At 37.7% G+C, this 14,637-nt stretch overlaps 1 protein-coding gene across 4 annotated transcripts in view; it reads left to right on the top strand.

The window, feature by feature from the left end:
* ACAP2 (ArfGAP with coiled-coil, ankyrin repeat and PH domains 2) overlaps positions 1-14,637 on the top strand; it is a 69,614-nt gene that overhangs the window by 13,989 nt on the left and 40,988 nt on the right. For 3 of the 4 annotated variants that reach the window (XM_080623815.1, XM_080623813.1, XM_080623812.1), the window contains exons 2-6: positions 4,980-5,037; positions 7,707-7,826; positions 9,018-9,071; positions 12,724-12,782; positions 13,286-13,469. In XM_080623815.1, coding sequence (XP_080479941.1) covers positions 4,980-5,037; positions 7,707-7,826; positions 9,018-9,071; positions 12,724-12,782; positions 13,286-13,469 — 475 coding nt within the window. Of the gene's footprint in view, positions 1-4,099; positions 4,162-4,979; positions 5,038-7,706; positions 7,827-9,017; positions 9,072-12,723; positions 12,783-13,285; positions 13,470-14,637 lie in introns of all 4 variants that reach the window. The other variant, XM_080623814.1, reaches the window with a different exon arrangement.

Below are 14,637 nucleotides of genomic sequence, written 5' to 3'. Positions count from 1 at the left end.
ATCAATTGCTTTTACTTCAGCCATTTATATACCAGCTTTATCCAGCTTTGACCTTTGCAATTAGGAAGTTGTACATATCTTTGTAACTGCTTTTCAGTTTTCCTACTGTCCCTAAAGTTTAAAATTAAATGCAATCAAAGAGAACAAAGTGGAGTTAATCACAGTACTATTTGCTTCTTGGTTCGTGTTTAGTGTTCTCTGTCCCTCCAAGGCTGGATTGTTCTACACTGTCATGGTAATGCTTCTTTATGTACTCTTCTGATACACAGCTGGTGTCGTGAAAAGATGTGGCAGTAAATGAAAGAAAAAGTGAATGTAGTCATACTTGAAGATGACTACTCAGATACTTCGATTTAGCTGTTGATAGTGTATAGCTAGTTTTGAATGTCAACTTCATGCTGTTGAACTGCGGTAGATGATAACTGAAAGGACATGTCACCTGCAGTGAAATCTAAGTTGTGCATCAACAGGCTATTCTGCACAGAATACATGCAAGTAGGAGAGCTTTGGCTTTCCAAGTTGAAGTCAAGACTTTAACGTTATTAAAAGTGTGATGGTGAGAATCTGTTACTCCCATTTTACGAGTCCAAATGCATGAGTGTATTCAGAAGTCCCAGTCTGAATAGCATTTGATTTTGTGTACTTGTTCCTATTCTTCTGAAAGTATATTCAAGAGGTGGATCAAAGATTTAGGCTTGAAAAGTTCCTCAATTAAAATAAAAAATAAAAATATTAAAACAATAACAACAATAAAAAAAACCAAACAAAAAAAACTATGGGAAAATACTTCATTAATGGACTTCTGTTAGTTTGAATATGTTCTTTTATAGAGTGATGTGTTAATTTGAGAATTAACAATAACTAATTGATAATTATCCATATCACCTTTGACTTCTCCAATTTGTTGCTTGTCAGCATCTAATTTATAATGACTACTGATTCCAGCCTCCTTACTTTCAGGAACACATTCTAAACATGATGAATGAGTGAAAGACTAAAGCCGGGAGGTGGCTTCAATGGCAGTTAGGTAACAGCTGAAGAACAGCTGACTTTAAAAGCATTCACCGTTGCCAGCTTTTATGCAGACACTGGTCAGTGGCCACGTTGTGCTTGGCATTATGGTCAGCAGCGTATAGTGGTTTAGTCCAGACTGTTATTTCCTTAGCACGTGTCCACAGCTTGTGGTGTAAAAGGGACGATTTCTTTTTCTAGATGAGAGTTTAGCTGTCTCCTTTCTCTTTGGTTCCTGGGATTCTTAAAGCCCCCTCGCACGTTAACCTGGCGGAAGGTCTTTCACTGGTCAGTTGAGGGGAATGCTGCGATGGACACTAGAGTTCAGCTTTCCTTCATCATCATGCTGGACTGGCTAACCGGTGACATTATCCTCATTTTAAAAGACTGTGAAGTTGAGTCTTGAGTTTTCTTCCATCATGTTCTGTGTTCCTACTACTCTGCAGCTGTGGTTCTGCAGGAAGCTGTATCTAGCAAACTTAACTGTTTTAGGAGAGGGCATGCAGGAGAGGAGGAGCAGCAGAGGGGAGAAACACATTCCTGATAGTCCACTTTACGGAGCGTGAAGAGTACAGGAGGCTGGTCATTTATAAAAGTTGTCCTCCACCCTTAAGCAGCTGTTCTGATTCTGTGCGTTACCATGCAGTGTTTGAAAATCTTGGGAAGCCACAGATGTTTGATTCATGTACCGAAGCAGATTTGCTTCTATTCACAGTGCCAGAGCCTTCTGGCTAAGATTACTCTGATGCAAACCCTGGTCGCAGCTCCCACTTCACTAAGGAGCAACATTTTTGTTACATGTCGGATCTGGACTTGGTCCTCAGCTGTTTTATGACCACTTCCTGTGTTTATAGCTGGACATTGGGTTTTGGCTGTGGAAGTGAGATTTACTTGGAATTATGACAATTTTCTGTGAGCTTTAAGTAATTCGTGAAACAAATGTTTTGGAGAAGGAAATGCACTTTTGTTTTCTGTGGCTTCGAAAAGTACTAAGAAAAACAAGGGTAATGTTAACATAGCACAGCTCAGATCAGCTGTTCCTAATGTGTTCCCTAACCCAGTATGGAAACAATTTTTGTGACTAGTTGGTGTTAATAAATTATTAGCTATAGGTATCTAACTGTATTCTGATAGTCTGAGGGCAATCTCTCCATTGTTCATATGCTTGTAATCCAATGTTGATCTAACACTGTGAATATGTTTGCATGAGAATAAATTTTCTTCTAGTTTCTAATGGAAATAATAAAAGTAGAGAGTTCGATGAAAAGGAACAAGGAGCTTAAACAGGCCTTGGCTGGAACCTAACAGCCGTTTGATCCATATCCAGCTGTAAGGGCCAGCCAGATGTGTCTTCCCTCCATCATGTGACAGTGGTGGGAAATAACTTGGAGAACCAGGCTGGCGCTTCAGGCGCCTGTGGTGGTTCAGACATGATCTGCAATGAATCTGGTGGTGGGAGGGGCTGTGTGTCTCCCTTCTCGCATGATACCTCTTTCTGCTTTGCTTTATCCTTTTTTCTTGGCCTGCCCCTCGTCTTTTCAGCCTTTTGATGTTCTGTTGTTACTTCTCTTTTGGTTGAGCTTATTCTCTCTTAAAATTTTCTCCTTGTAACAGAGCTTTAATTACTGAGCAGATGTCATTCTGCCTGCTCTAACTGCCTCTCTCTCATCTTCATCATGAATCTTTGCCTTTTTAGCTCATTAATTCCTGTGGAGCTGGAACTCTTTGCTAGTTAAAGACACCAAAAAAACCAATTCTTACCAGATCTTGCTGTAGTTCTTTAAACAAACTACTTAATCATGCTTTTACATTAACGCTAAAGAAACAAACAAAACCTTGTTGCACTGTGATTAAAAACAAATAAATAAAACCTGCAGTCTGAATATTGAGATACTTTTCTTTCCTTTGTGTGTTGGATTGGGTTTTTTTTATTCTCCGTAATGCTCTCTGGAAAAATAAGATTTAATTTTAGAGACTTAGAATCATAGAATAGTTAGGGTTAGAAAGGACCTTAAGATCATCTAGTTCCAACCCCCATGCCATGGGCAGGGACACCTCACACTAAACCATGCCACCCAAGGCTCTGTCCAGCCTGGCCTTGAACACCGCCAAGGATGGAGCATTCACAACTTCCCTGGACAACCCATTCCAGTGCCTCACCACCCTAACAGTAAAGAGCTTCTTCTTTATACCCAATCTAAACTTCCCCTGTTTAAGTTTTAACCTGTTACCCCTTGTCCTGTCACTACAGTCCCTAATGAAGAGTCCCTCCCCAGCATCCTTGTAGGCCCCCTTCAGATACTGGAAGGCTGCTATGAGGTCTCCACGCAGTCTTCTCTTCTCCAGGCTGAACAGCCCCAACTTTCTCAGCCTCTCTTCATACGGGAGGTGCTTCACTCCCCTGATCATCCTCGTGGCCCTCCTCTGGACTTGTTCCAGCAGTTCTGTGTCCTTTTAATGTTGAGGACACCAGAACTGTGCACAGTACTCCAATTTAATTAAATGTAAGTTAATCGAATATGGAAGAAAACAAAGTAAGTAAAAGAGAAATTGATGTTGCCTGAATTCCTTCATACTTCATGGTCTGAAGCTAGAGAAGAGGCAGAAGCCAAAGTGCAGCTGCACAAGAATGTGCTTAGATACAAAACCTAGGATGTAACTGTGGGAATGCCTTTAGATACAAAAGCTGGAATGCAACTATGTGTAATGAAATCTGCAAAAGCTGGGAATGTCATGCCTGTCGGTTGAGAACTGCAGGCAATTGGCAGTGTTTTTCAGAACTATTCTTGTAAAAACTGCTTTTCCTGAGTCTGGGGCCTGATCCAGCCTTTTTTTTTATTTTTTGTTCTTGGCTTGAACTCATGTGAACTAGAACGGAATTAGCAAGAGACAGTAAAGCTGTGGTTCTGTGTACTCTCTCAGCAGTTAAGCTGGCTTAAGAAATTCCTGTTCCAAATCGTACTTTCCTGCTTGTCTCGCTTTTTCCAGGAAGAGTTTTTTGTCGGAGTGAAATGTATCTGATCCAATTTTCCAGAAAGCATTACAGAAAACTTCCTATTAGTTTTTTTTTTTTTTTTTTTTAAGGCAGACTACTACTTGTGAACAGTGTGGCTCCATGAACAGTTATGCTGGAATGACTGAAAAAGCGAGGTACCTTATGATGGGAGCAAGGGCATTCGTTGCCAGAAATTAGTACATTCAAGCTCTCAAGGCAATGGCCTGGTGGAACAGCAGTGTTCATAAATTCCCTGAACAAAGTGTCATCCTTTCTTAGTCTTTCCCTATTTTTTTCAGGTAGCCAAAAGCAAGGAAGGAGGTGTCAAAGGAAACATCAGCTCTCAAGCCAAGTTATGTTTTAGAAATGCTTCAGGAAAGCAACTTTTATAGTGGCAAGTAAAATGTGGCCTGAAAGTTGCAACCAATCTGTACCAGAGGCAAATGATATAATCAAGTGTGGCATCTGATTTTACTGCTAAGTCAGTTGGCTCATGGCAAATGCTATGTTTTTTCATAATCTAATGACAAGGTCATTTTTCAAAAAGCTGTAGGTTTTTAGGTTTGCAGTTTTGAGCTAGGAGAGTCACCAAAGGAATTACTTAAGAAAATTCACTCAGACTTTTAGTTTTTTTCCTTTTTTTATTACCTTCAAACATACAGACTGTCAGCTATGCAAGAACAGAGAAAAACTATTTCAATGTGGCAAACACTAGGATTAATAAAATTTCATCTGAAAGCTTTATTGCTAAGCTATTTGTTTTATCAATGATGTAGTTTTCCTTCTTTTTACCATCAAATTTTCTGCAGTTCTTGTGGTTCTCTAAAATCTGTGCTGTCTTATCGTTGAAATTTAAGTGAAACTATGATGGCAATATATGGGTTAAATTAATGCTCCTTCTCTCCAGTCCCAGACTATTTTTGTGTAAAGTTTTAAAGGAAAACTTTAAAGGAAAAATTTTTCACCCATGCAGGGCAGCTTTAGAAGAAGTAGAAGGAGATGTGACAGAACTGGAACTGAAACTTGACAAGGTAAGCTTAATTCAACAATGTCTGTTCTCAAAAATTCACAAAGATGTGTTTAGGTTTTGTTTTAAAGTTCACAGCTGGGAAGTGGCAGTGGCCAACCAAACATTCAGATCTTGGAGAGGAAATAGATCTGGGTCCAGTGCACAGCTGGGCCTCAGAGGGCCAAGCTTTAGTAAGCAGCAAGATCCAGAGTGAATTCCCTTTCTCCACCAGCTGAGGGTTGGGATTGTGCAATACTCTCCTGAATTTGTGGCCCCTTTGCAGTCATGTGGTTCAGTCCCACAGTGGGAGCTGTATGCAGACTAATTCAGTTTTCATGTGAGTTAAAAGCCAAGGGTTGGCCATCCCTGCAGTGAGAGCTTATATTGTATGATGGCAGCAGCATACTGCAAGCACATCCGGATACTGTGTGTTTTAGAGATTTAAAGTCATTGCTTTCTGTCTTTGGCAGTTTGCAGCACAGTCACAGCAGGATAGGTGTGTGTATATATATATATATATATACACACACTTCTGTCTGGAGGACTGACCTCTTGTAAAATTCATCAAGCTTTGTGTCATGCTTTGTGCATGTATATGAAAGGTTTTATGTAGCATCTTTTTAATGCATTACAATCCATTTACTGGTTCCTGAACCAGTAGTGTTTGGAGGCTTTAGTTCTTTCTTTGCTAGTATTTTGAAGGTGGCATTTTTTGTTTTACATCTGTAGAAAGTCTCCTTTCCTTAGCATTTTATGCTAAATGTTTAAAATTATTTTTGCTTGTGTGTTAATGTGGGAGGCAGATGTCATTTGTTTACCTTCTTAGCTACTTTTTGAATACAAGCTTTTGTTCCTGCAGCTGCGAGTTGACTGCACAAAGATAGAGACAAAGTCAGTGTCCAATGTAGCATTAAGTCTGAAGACTTTTTGTTACTCCTTCTAATAATGTTTCTAGCTTTTGTACTTAATAATGTAACAATGTGCACTTTAAAAATAAATGTAAAGTTCTTTGATTTGGTGTGAATTTTGGTGAAACTAATGAGTTTAAGACACATTCTTACTGTAAGGGTGATGAATCTGTTTTGGTAGATTAAACCATGGAAGTATTTTTAAAGGATCTGAAAAGTCTGTCTTGGAAGTTTGTTTTCCACCAGTCTAGAAGGGTCATTTTGAGGGAAAAGAATTCCCAGATTCCTTAAGGGGTGTTATTCAGTGCCTTGCCCCCAGCATCTTGCAGCAGGCCTGTACCAAATACACCATTTTAGCATGTAAATCTATAATTGTAATATTACTCTTTGCCCTGAGAGACTATCCTAGTACTCTCCAAAACAAAATCACCCAAACACATTTGCTCCCTTGACAAGAAAGCAAATGCACAAGGTAAGTATTTAAGTAGTTTAATTGTAATGTGATGTATAAATGATCTAGTTTAATGCTTAAGTTGAAAGCCAGGCTTCTTGTGTGAACTGAAGTAACTATGGCCTGAGGGTAATGATTTGTCTAGACTTGGTTGGTAACTTTTTCTGCACAGTTATTCATACTAAACTTTATTATCCCAGAACTGTGACTTTGGGCTATATTATCTGCCTTTTTTTTTTTTTTTTTTTTTTCACCCACTCTGGAAGAAAGGACACTCGATTCAGGATTGCGAACTGTAAGCAAAAGTGAAGGAAAAAGGATCGCATTGGCAGTGATTTTTCTGTCCATTGTTCAATTAACTTGGCCATTTGTCAGAATGTGGGAGATGCTCAGATTTCCTCTTATGTTGACTCAGATTCTCTTAGGAAAAATTAGGCATGATGGTCACTTGGGTGGTTTCTTTGTCCCAACATAGGATCAAGTTCTTTGGTGGTGTTATTCATGAAAGCTTGTCTGCATCCTTGAAAAATCCTTCAGAGAGAAAGGTTCAATCTTCTGATTTTATTCTCAGTTTGGTTTAGGGTTGGGGAGCTTGATAATAATGTGCCCTCTCTCAAGAAAGCATCTAAGTTTTTGCTCTAATCATTCTTTGATTAACGGCCTAGTGCAGAAGTGGTTCAAAAAGTGGGAAAACATCCATTACAAAATACTGATGGCTATAGTCTGATGTGCCACGGTACTGACCGAAGCAATGAGTGGTAACGATGGAAACCCATCACAGAAAGTCTAGTCTGTTGTATGAGTGAAAACATGATTGATTTCACCTTCTGAGATGTAACCATAACTCTTCAGTTGTGCTTTATGCACAGTGTCTCGCTTTTCTGTGCCTGTGTTCCAAATGAAAAAAGTGGTATGGACTTGTTTTGTTTGGGTTTTTGGTTTGGTTTTTTTGGCTCAGAAGCCACAAACCACTTATAATTTGCTTGGGTTCTAACCAGTTATGTTTTAGTTGCTGTGCTCTTTGCCCTCATGTAGTACCCTCTTGAAATTAAAACAAATAAAACATAATTAAAAAAATATAAAAAGTAGTAACTTCCTCAGTGGCATAGCAGTTGACCTAGAATAGTATTTTTATAGTTATCACTGTACAGTATAAAGCTTTTCATAAATGTGGGGCTCTGTAATTCTAGAATTTAACTTTTGAAATCTTTGTTTCTTAGACTTAACTAAGCTGAATGTATCTCATGTTTATATGGTGGTGTATAAAACAAAACTAACAAACTTCCACTTTGTTTTTTTGTTGGTTTTTTTTTTTTTTTTTCCTCTTTTTAGCTGGTGAAGCTTTGTATTGCAATGATCGATACCGGGAAAGCATTCTGTACAGCCAACAAGCAGTTCATGAATGGAATTCGAGACCTTGCACAATATTCCTGTAAAGATGCATTGGTTGAGGTAAGTTCTTTAAGAGGTGAGAATGGAAGGAGAAAAGTGTAACTTAAAAGGGATGAAATGTAACAGTTAGCAAGAGAAGTATTTGAAGTTTATACTGTTACTTGCCTTTTTATTCCTTTTTCTTTGCAATGTCTTTTGACTGTGGTGCACTGCAAGTGTCTTATTTACTGAAATTAAAGTTTAATTTCAGCTTTAACCTGTGATGGCAGGGGTTCTCCAAATTCCAGAAAATGTGGTTTAGGTTAGGAATAGTCATCTTGGGAGGAGTGGAGAAAGGCTGAAGCTATGAACTTCTGCCCTGATTTTGCTAAAGTTCCAGTCATGGTTCTCTGCAATGAAATTTCCTGAGTTGATCTCTTGGGTCCTGGCAATGGCACTCTCTAATATATTGAAATTCAAATTTTTAAATGTACAGAACCCACTTTGGTGTAACCTCAGACTGATGTTGTTAGGCTAATTTGGAACAACTAATATCATGTCTATTACTTTAAATGAGGTATGAAATTGTGTAATATGCAGGTACAATTATGTGCAAGTTTCGGTGTATATAATCTATATTTAATGCATGTTCTGCAATAGAACATCATTTACATGTATGCATCTTCACATGCTAGTTGGAATAGATATGGTGCAAACTTCAATATTGTCTGTGTGCAACTGAAACTGGAAATTTACTTGCTAGAAATGCAGCTTAAGCAGTTTTCAGAACATATTAGGGATCATTGTTTTCTATTGGTGTTTAAGACATTGATTCTACAGATTGGTGTTGCTGAGCACATCAGCTGTGGGGCAGTAGTTTCTACATATGTGTGTACTTATGATTACAACATGTTAACCAGCTTTTTGGAGTTAGTATTAAACATTAATGAATAATAAGTGCTGTAATATTGAATATTTTCAATTAATATCTTAAATTATGTGAATTTCCTGTAGTTTAGTCAACTTAATTTGAATTTTTCCTGTTGTGCTTCTGCTTAGCCCTTTATATTACATAGCTTAAAGCTTATGGCTTTAACAAATTTACTTGATATTACCCCCATGTTCTCCTTCTAGCACGATTGTTTTAGTTTAACAATCATGCTAAGTAAAATAATTTCCCAGGTTCTTTTCATTAAAGCTGTAAACCTCTGAAATGTTGCTTTTGTGCTGTGTGTTTGGTAGAGTTTAACCACTTTGGTTTTCTCTTTACAGACCAGCTTGACAAAGTTCTCTGATACCTTACAGGAAATGATCAATTATCACAATGTAAGTATTTCTAGTTGAAATATGACACTTAGAGTTCTATTTGGTAAGAGAATAATGCCAAAATCAATGTTGATAGCGTTTACAAAGTCATGGTTTAAGTGGTATTGAGTACCTCTCATTTTATACTTGTAAATATTTTATTTATATTTTGATTATGAAGTATTTATAAATATCCTCTTTTCTGCAGATTTTTTTTGCTTGGAGTTTATAAGCTTTGCTAAAAGCCAGTGCTGTAAGGCAGGGTGAATACTGGGTTCGTTTATCAGTTTTAATCAAACTGATGGGCAGCAGTGACAAACTATGAGCATACTTTTTTGCTGGACTGAAATAATGATTATCTTTTCCGTGATTTCTGCTTTTATCTTATCCTTTATGACACACAACATGAAGGACCTCTGATCTATGTGTAGTTTTCTCTTTGAAAATATGACAGATTTAGACAAGCGTAGAGAAAGGAGAAAATGCTGGGGTTTAAGACTAAGATTGGTTTCTAGCATGTCAGACGTCATCAGAAAGCTCAGTTTTGCCTGGACGGAAAACTAAATTTTTTTTTTTTTTTAGTTTTTATTTAATTTATTCCCTGCTTTGAAGACTTCGGTCTTGTATCCTTAGAGCCAAAGGGATGTGTTCGTCATTCTATTTTATTCCTTTTCTTTTTGTCCCTACTGCTTTTCTTCCATTTTCCACCAAATGGCTAGAAACCAACTGAAATGTCTTCAAAGTGCTGAGAATATGCAGGGCACTTAACTTTGTTGTTTGTTTGTTTAATATATTTCTAGGAGTTTAAAATGTAATGAGATTCAGAGAATGCAGTTCAAGCAGTTCTTGCTGATGGTTATTCTCTTAACCGTATCTTTGCTATATGATATGCTCTTTGACACATCTGACCAAGGTTCTGCATTCTTGCTGCTGCTGTTGTCCTATGTGATTGTGGCTTGCAGTATTTAGGTAAAATCTGGCACAGCACAGCTCTCCCTCTAGGGCAGTTTGAATGCAGAAAGCAAAGAATAAACCATATTAAAAGAAGATTTCTTTGCAGATCTAAGTAGCATCATTTGTGGGTTGGTTGGTTTGTTTGTTTTTCTTTTTTGTTTGTTTGGGAGTTTTTTGTTTTTTTTCTTCCCTGTAGTTCCTTGCTCTGTGCATAGTGAGTAGAACAGTGGCCTTTATGAAAAGGCACAATCATGAGAAATGAGGCATGCTGCAGCATTCTGATGTAGAGCTTTGCCAGACACATTGCAGTCCTGTGTTGCTTTTGTGAGTCTGTTTAGTTCAGCAGGACTTTATTAGCTCAGAATGTCAGCTCTGTTGTTGATCAAGTTGGCAGGAGAGCCATCATGAGAAAAAATTAGAGGAAGAAAGAGGAGATGTAGGCTTCCTCCAGAGAAAGGTGGGAAGAGGGAGGAGATGGTCCCACTGAGGTTTGGATGACTGTCAGCTTTCTCATATAAGGCTCTGCTAGAAATAAGAGGGTAGATTTAGATCAGGTGCTAGAAAAAAAGTCTTCACTGTGAGGGTGGTGAGGCACTGGCACAGGTTGCTCAGAGGTTGTGGCTGCCCCATCCCTGGAAGTGTTCAAGGCCAGGCTGGACAGGGCTTTGAGCAACGTGGTGGAAATTGTCCCTGCTCATGGCAGAGGGCTTGGAACTATATGATCTTTAAGGTCCCTTCCAACCCAAACCATTCTATGATTCTATGAAATAAGGCTAGAAACCTGACTAACGCAGTATCTTCACTGATTCAGCAGTGGGGGTGTAGTTTTGACAACTTATGTCAAATAGCAACTTTCTTAGACTTGGTTTGGAGTATGTGAAAGGTGATAGTTGGAAAGGCTGTAAATCTAGTCAGATCGTGGTCTGGGTGTTTTTCTGTTCTTGGGGAGAACTGTGTGGAGAACTGTGTATGTATTTTTCTGCCTAGGACTTTTTTCTTCATCATTACTGTAAGCAGAACTGCAAGGCTTGTATTTCTGTGAGTCCACTAATCATCTCCCATCTGGTTGTACACTTTCGGTATTGATCTCGATTGGTGTACTCCTCAGGCACTGGCAAGCTTAAATGTCAGCAGTGGGAGTAGTCCTGGCACGACTTCCAGCTTGTCAAGAAGTTCTTTATCTATTCTAGTTGTCTGTTTTTCTGTTTTCCCAAAGTGGGAATACAAACAGGATCTTCCATGTGTTTCTATTAGATATGGGATGACTCAGGTTGGAATGGACCTCAGAATATGTCTGGCTCAACTGTCTGCCTGTATCAGGGTCACCTCTGAGGCTGGAGCAGATTGCTTAGGGTTTTACCCCATTTAGTCTTGAAAACCTCCAAAAATGGAGACTGGATGGAGGATATAGTACCACTATTAATGACTGACTTACACTCAGTCATGTTTTCCTTCATTTAGTGTTTCTAGAAAAGAGAAACAAGCTGAGAAGGGCTTTGCTGTCAGTGCTTGGCATTGCATGGCTTGTCATTCCCAAATTTTTATTAAAAAAAAAAAAAAAAAAAGACGGAATGTTTAAAGAAAGCATTGACCTGAAACTTTAAGTTCTTGACTTGGTCTTTGAATAAAATTATTTAACACTTAAATATCTTTACTTTTTGGAAGAGCTTCTGTAGAGTTGGGCCAACTTCTGCTTACATATATTCTTTCACCTCTTCATATTTTTTTTGTGATCATGCCTTGTATATTTCAGCAGTGCAGAATGGGAGGTGTAGAGGAGTTGGGAATTAAGGCATTATTTGTAGTCTGCACAATGAGAAGTGCAAAGGATTTGTCCCATGGTCTTTGACCTTTTCCATTCTGTCCTGTAACTCAGAGGACAGACATGAAGCTGAAGGAATGTGAATTTTCATTCTTCTATTAGAATTTCTGGGGTCATAAGAGAAAATACCAGTTGTTTAACATTCAGGTGTGCTTTGGCCTTGGAAACGTAACAAATTTCTCATGCTTTATGATTTGAATTAGTAGATTATATTCTGTGCTACCTCCCACCCCCAAGCCTCGCCAAATCATAACAAATCTGAGAAGTGTGGTTTAGAACACTTAATCTTAGCAAAAAAGCAGCCATTCTTCTTAGTTCAACAGTAGGTGGTTTGGGGTTTTTTTACGAATGTATTATGTAAAGGAGCTAGTACTAATTACTCATGTATGTTACATTTTCAGCATTAATTTCAGTCTGGTTTCTTTTTGCCAGGACGTAAAGGCATATTCTTTGTATGGTTTCATTTGTCCTTTACTAGTTGGTTAAATTGTGGAAGTCTGTAAGAATAAAAAATATGGTTACTTAACATTCAAAGTTGCTGCTTCAAGGCTGTTAGTACAGCAATATTCTTGACTGTTTAATAATCATAATAAATATGTTCTATGAGAATGGGCATGTCCTGCATTGTCAGGATTAAAGAATAAGATGCCAGAAGCTATTTTCTCTCGTTATAACCACAGTCTTTTAAAAAAGACCAGCAAAACTTGTTGGGTTTGTGTTATTTTCCCTATTTTATTTGTTATTTATTTATTTAAAACTACATTGAAGGGCTTTATCTTTTAATATAAGACACACGTTGGTTTAATTCTAATTCCTATCTAATATTGCATAATAACTGTGTATATCTAAAGTGGGAAGTTATGAATACCCCAAAGTTATATAGTGCTTTTCTTTCAGATCCTGTTTGACCAAACCCAAAGATCAATTAAAGCACAGCTTCAGACTTTCGTTAAAGAGTAAGTTAATTTGCACTTATAGTGGGAAAATTATAGGTAAAATAGAATTTTAAAACATCTGATTTGGGTGAGTTGGTGAAACATCTTTCCTGGGAATGGCTAGCCATATATTGAGAAGTACATATTAAGGCTTGTCAAAAACCATCCCAGATCAGTGAGGCTTTTGTTCCAGCTGCAGAGATGTTGAAATGGTATGAATTACTGATCTTAATTACATGTTGTCGTTGTCTAAGCTTAGCAAAAAAGTGCTTACCCAAGCTTTTCCCCAGTACACATGAGATGCATTTATTTAAATTTTAATTTTGTCCTTTCCTCAGAAGAGAAAGACAGTGAAGCTTCCATCATACTTTGTATGATTTCCTTTTGATCCAAGCCTTTGTTGAAGGGTATGAAAACAAGAGAAATAGCTATAACAGTCATGAGCATGGTTTGTCTAGTTCATCTTTAAACACTTTTTTCATGCTTTGGAATTAATTTGTTATATGTCTTTCCTTTCTCTTTAGAGATATTAGGAAATTTAAAGATGCTAAGAAACAGTTTGAAAAAGTTAGTGAAGAAAAAGAGAATGCTCTAGTGAAAAATGCGCAAGTTCAAAGGAATAAGCAACACGAAGTAGAGGAAGCAACCAATATTTTGACTGCAACACGGAAATGTTTTCGACACATAGCTCTGGATTATGTTCTTCAGGTAAGTGCAGCAATAAAAGTTATGTCCTTCAAAACTGTCTGTTACATATAGTTAAGAGGTCTGTGCTTCAGAAGTTCGTGCTGTAAGCTCCTCGGAAGCTAGACGGATTTAAGTGAAAAAGGAATAACTTTGTCTGCAAGTAATTTCTCTTTTGAATGAAATCTAAGCAAAATTAATTTACATTATGCATTTTTTATTGTTTAATGCTTTGTTATTCATTGCTGTTGCTGTAATGACACAGTTTAATTTTGAACTTGAACATTATTTTTACAAAAGCAGTTTTTGCTTGACACTTACCTAACGTATTTCATGATTGGCTATTCCTTATATCTTTGAATTAAAAACTATAACCTAGCCTAGGAAATATGAGTTACCTGAATAATTCTGATTTAGAGTGCTGGCTACTACTACATCTTCAGCTGCTTGCATTGGGTTTTATTTAACAGATCCTACTTGTCTAGAAGCCTCAGAGTCTGACAATGTGCCATAGGTGAAATCAAGAACGTAGCTGCTACTCCATTGCTTTTTAGTGCACATCTCCTAAAGAGTGTTGAAGGTTTTCTTTGTCCTACTACTTTGAATCCTGTGAAATACTAATGTATTTTCTGTTGATAGTTATCATTCATCTCTTTCATAGTTACCCACAACTACAGCAAAACAGGATTGTTGGAACTCGGATGGTATGATGAGCTGGGGGTTCCTGAAAGGTTCTTGGCTTCTCCTATGATCAAGCACAGAACAACCCTTTAAAATTATGTTGGTTTTATATTGGACTTTATCATCTTGATTTGTGACAGTCGAGTCAGTTACTTAAAGCTTAGTTAACTGTTCTTTAAATTGCATGTATTACCTGTAAAGTGAAGCAGAATTGATTGGATCAGCCCAGGCAAGTACACAGTTATGGTAGTCAGTGGTCAACACTGCACTCCTGCCTCTAGTGCGCTAAGGACAAAGTTCATTCTGATGTTTAAAAAGTCGTGGGAATTATGTACCACTTAATTAATTGTACTGACATCAATTAGTAGCGGGGGGGGGAAGCTGGCAGTTATTACTTTGGGACAGTTCCTTGTGTATGCATTGGACTGCAAATTGTTTGCCTCCTGGAATTTGTATGTTCAAAGTATTAGCCGTTCATGTGATAAAGATACATTTAAAATAACAAGGAAAA

Source organism: Psittacula echo, assembly GCF_963264785.1.
Source record: "Psittacula echo genome assembly, chromosome: 7".
Classification (NCBI taxonomy): Eukaryota; Metazoa; Chordata; class Aves; order Psittaciformes; family Psittacidae; genus Psittacula; species Psittacula echo.
Note: the sequence above shows the minus strand (reverse complement) of the source record. Positions and strands in the feature narration are given on the sequence as shown.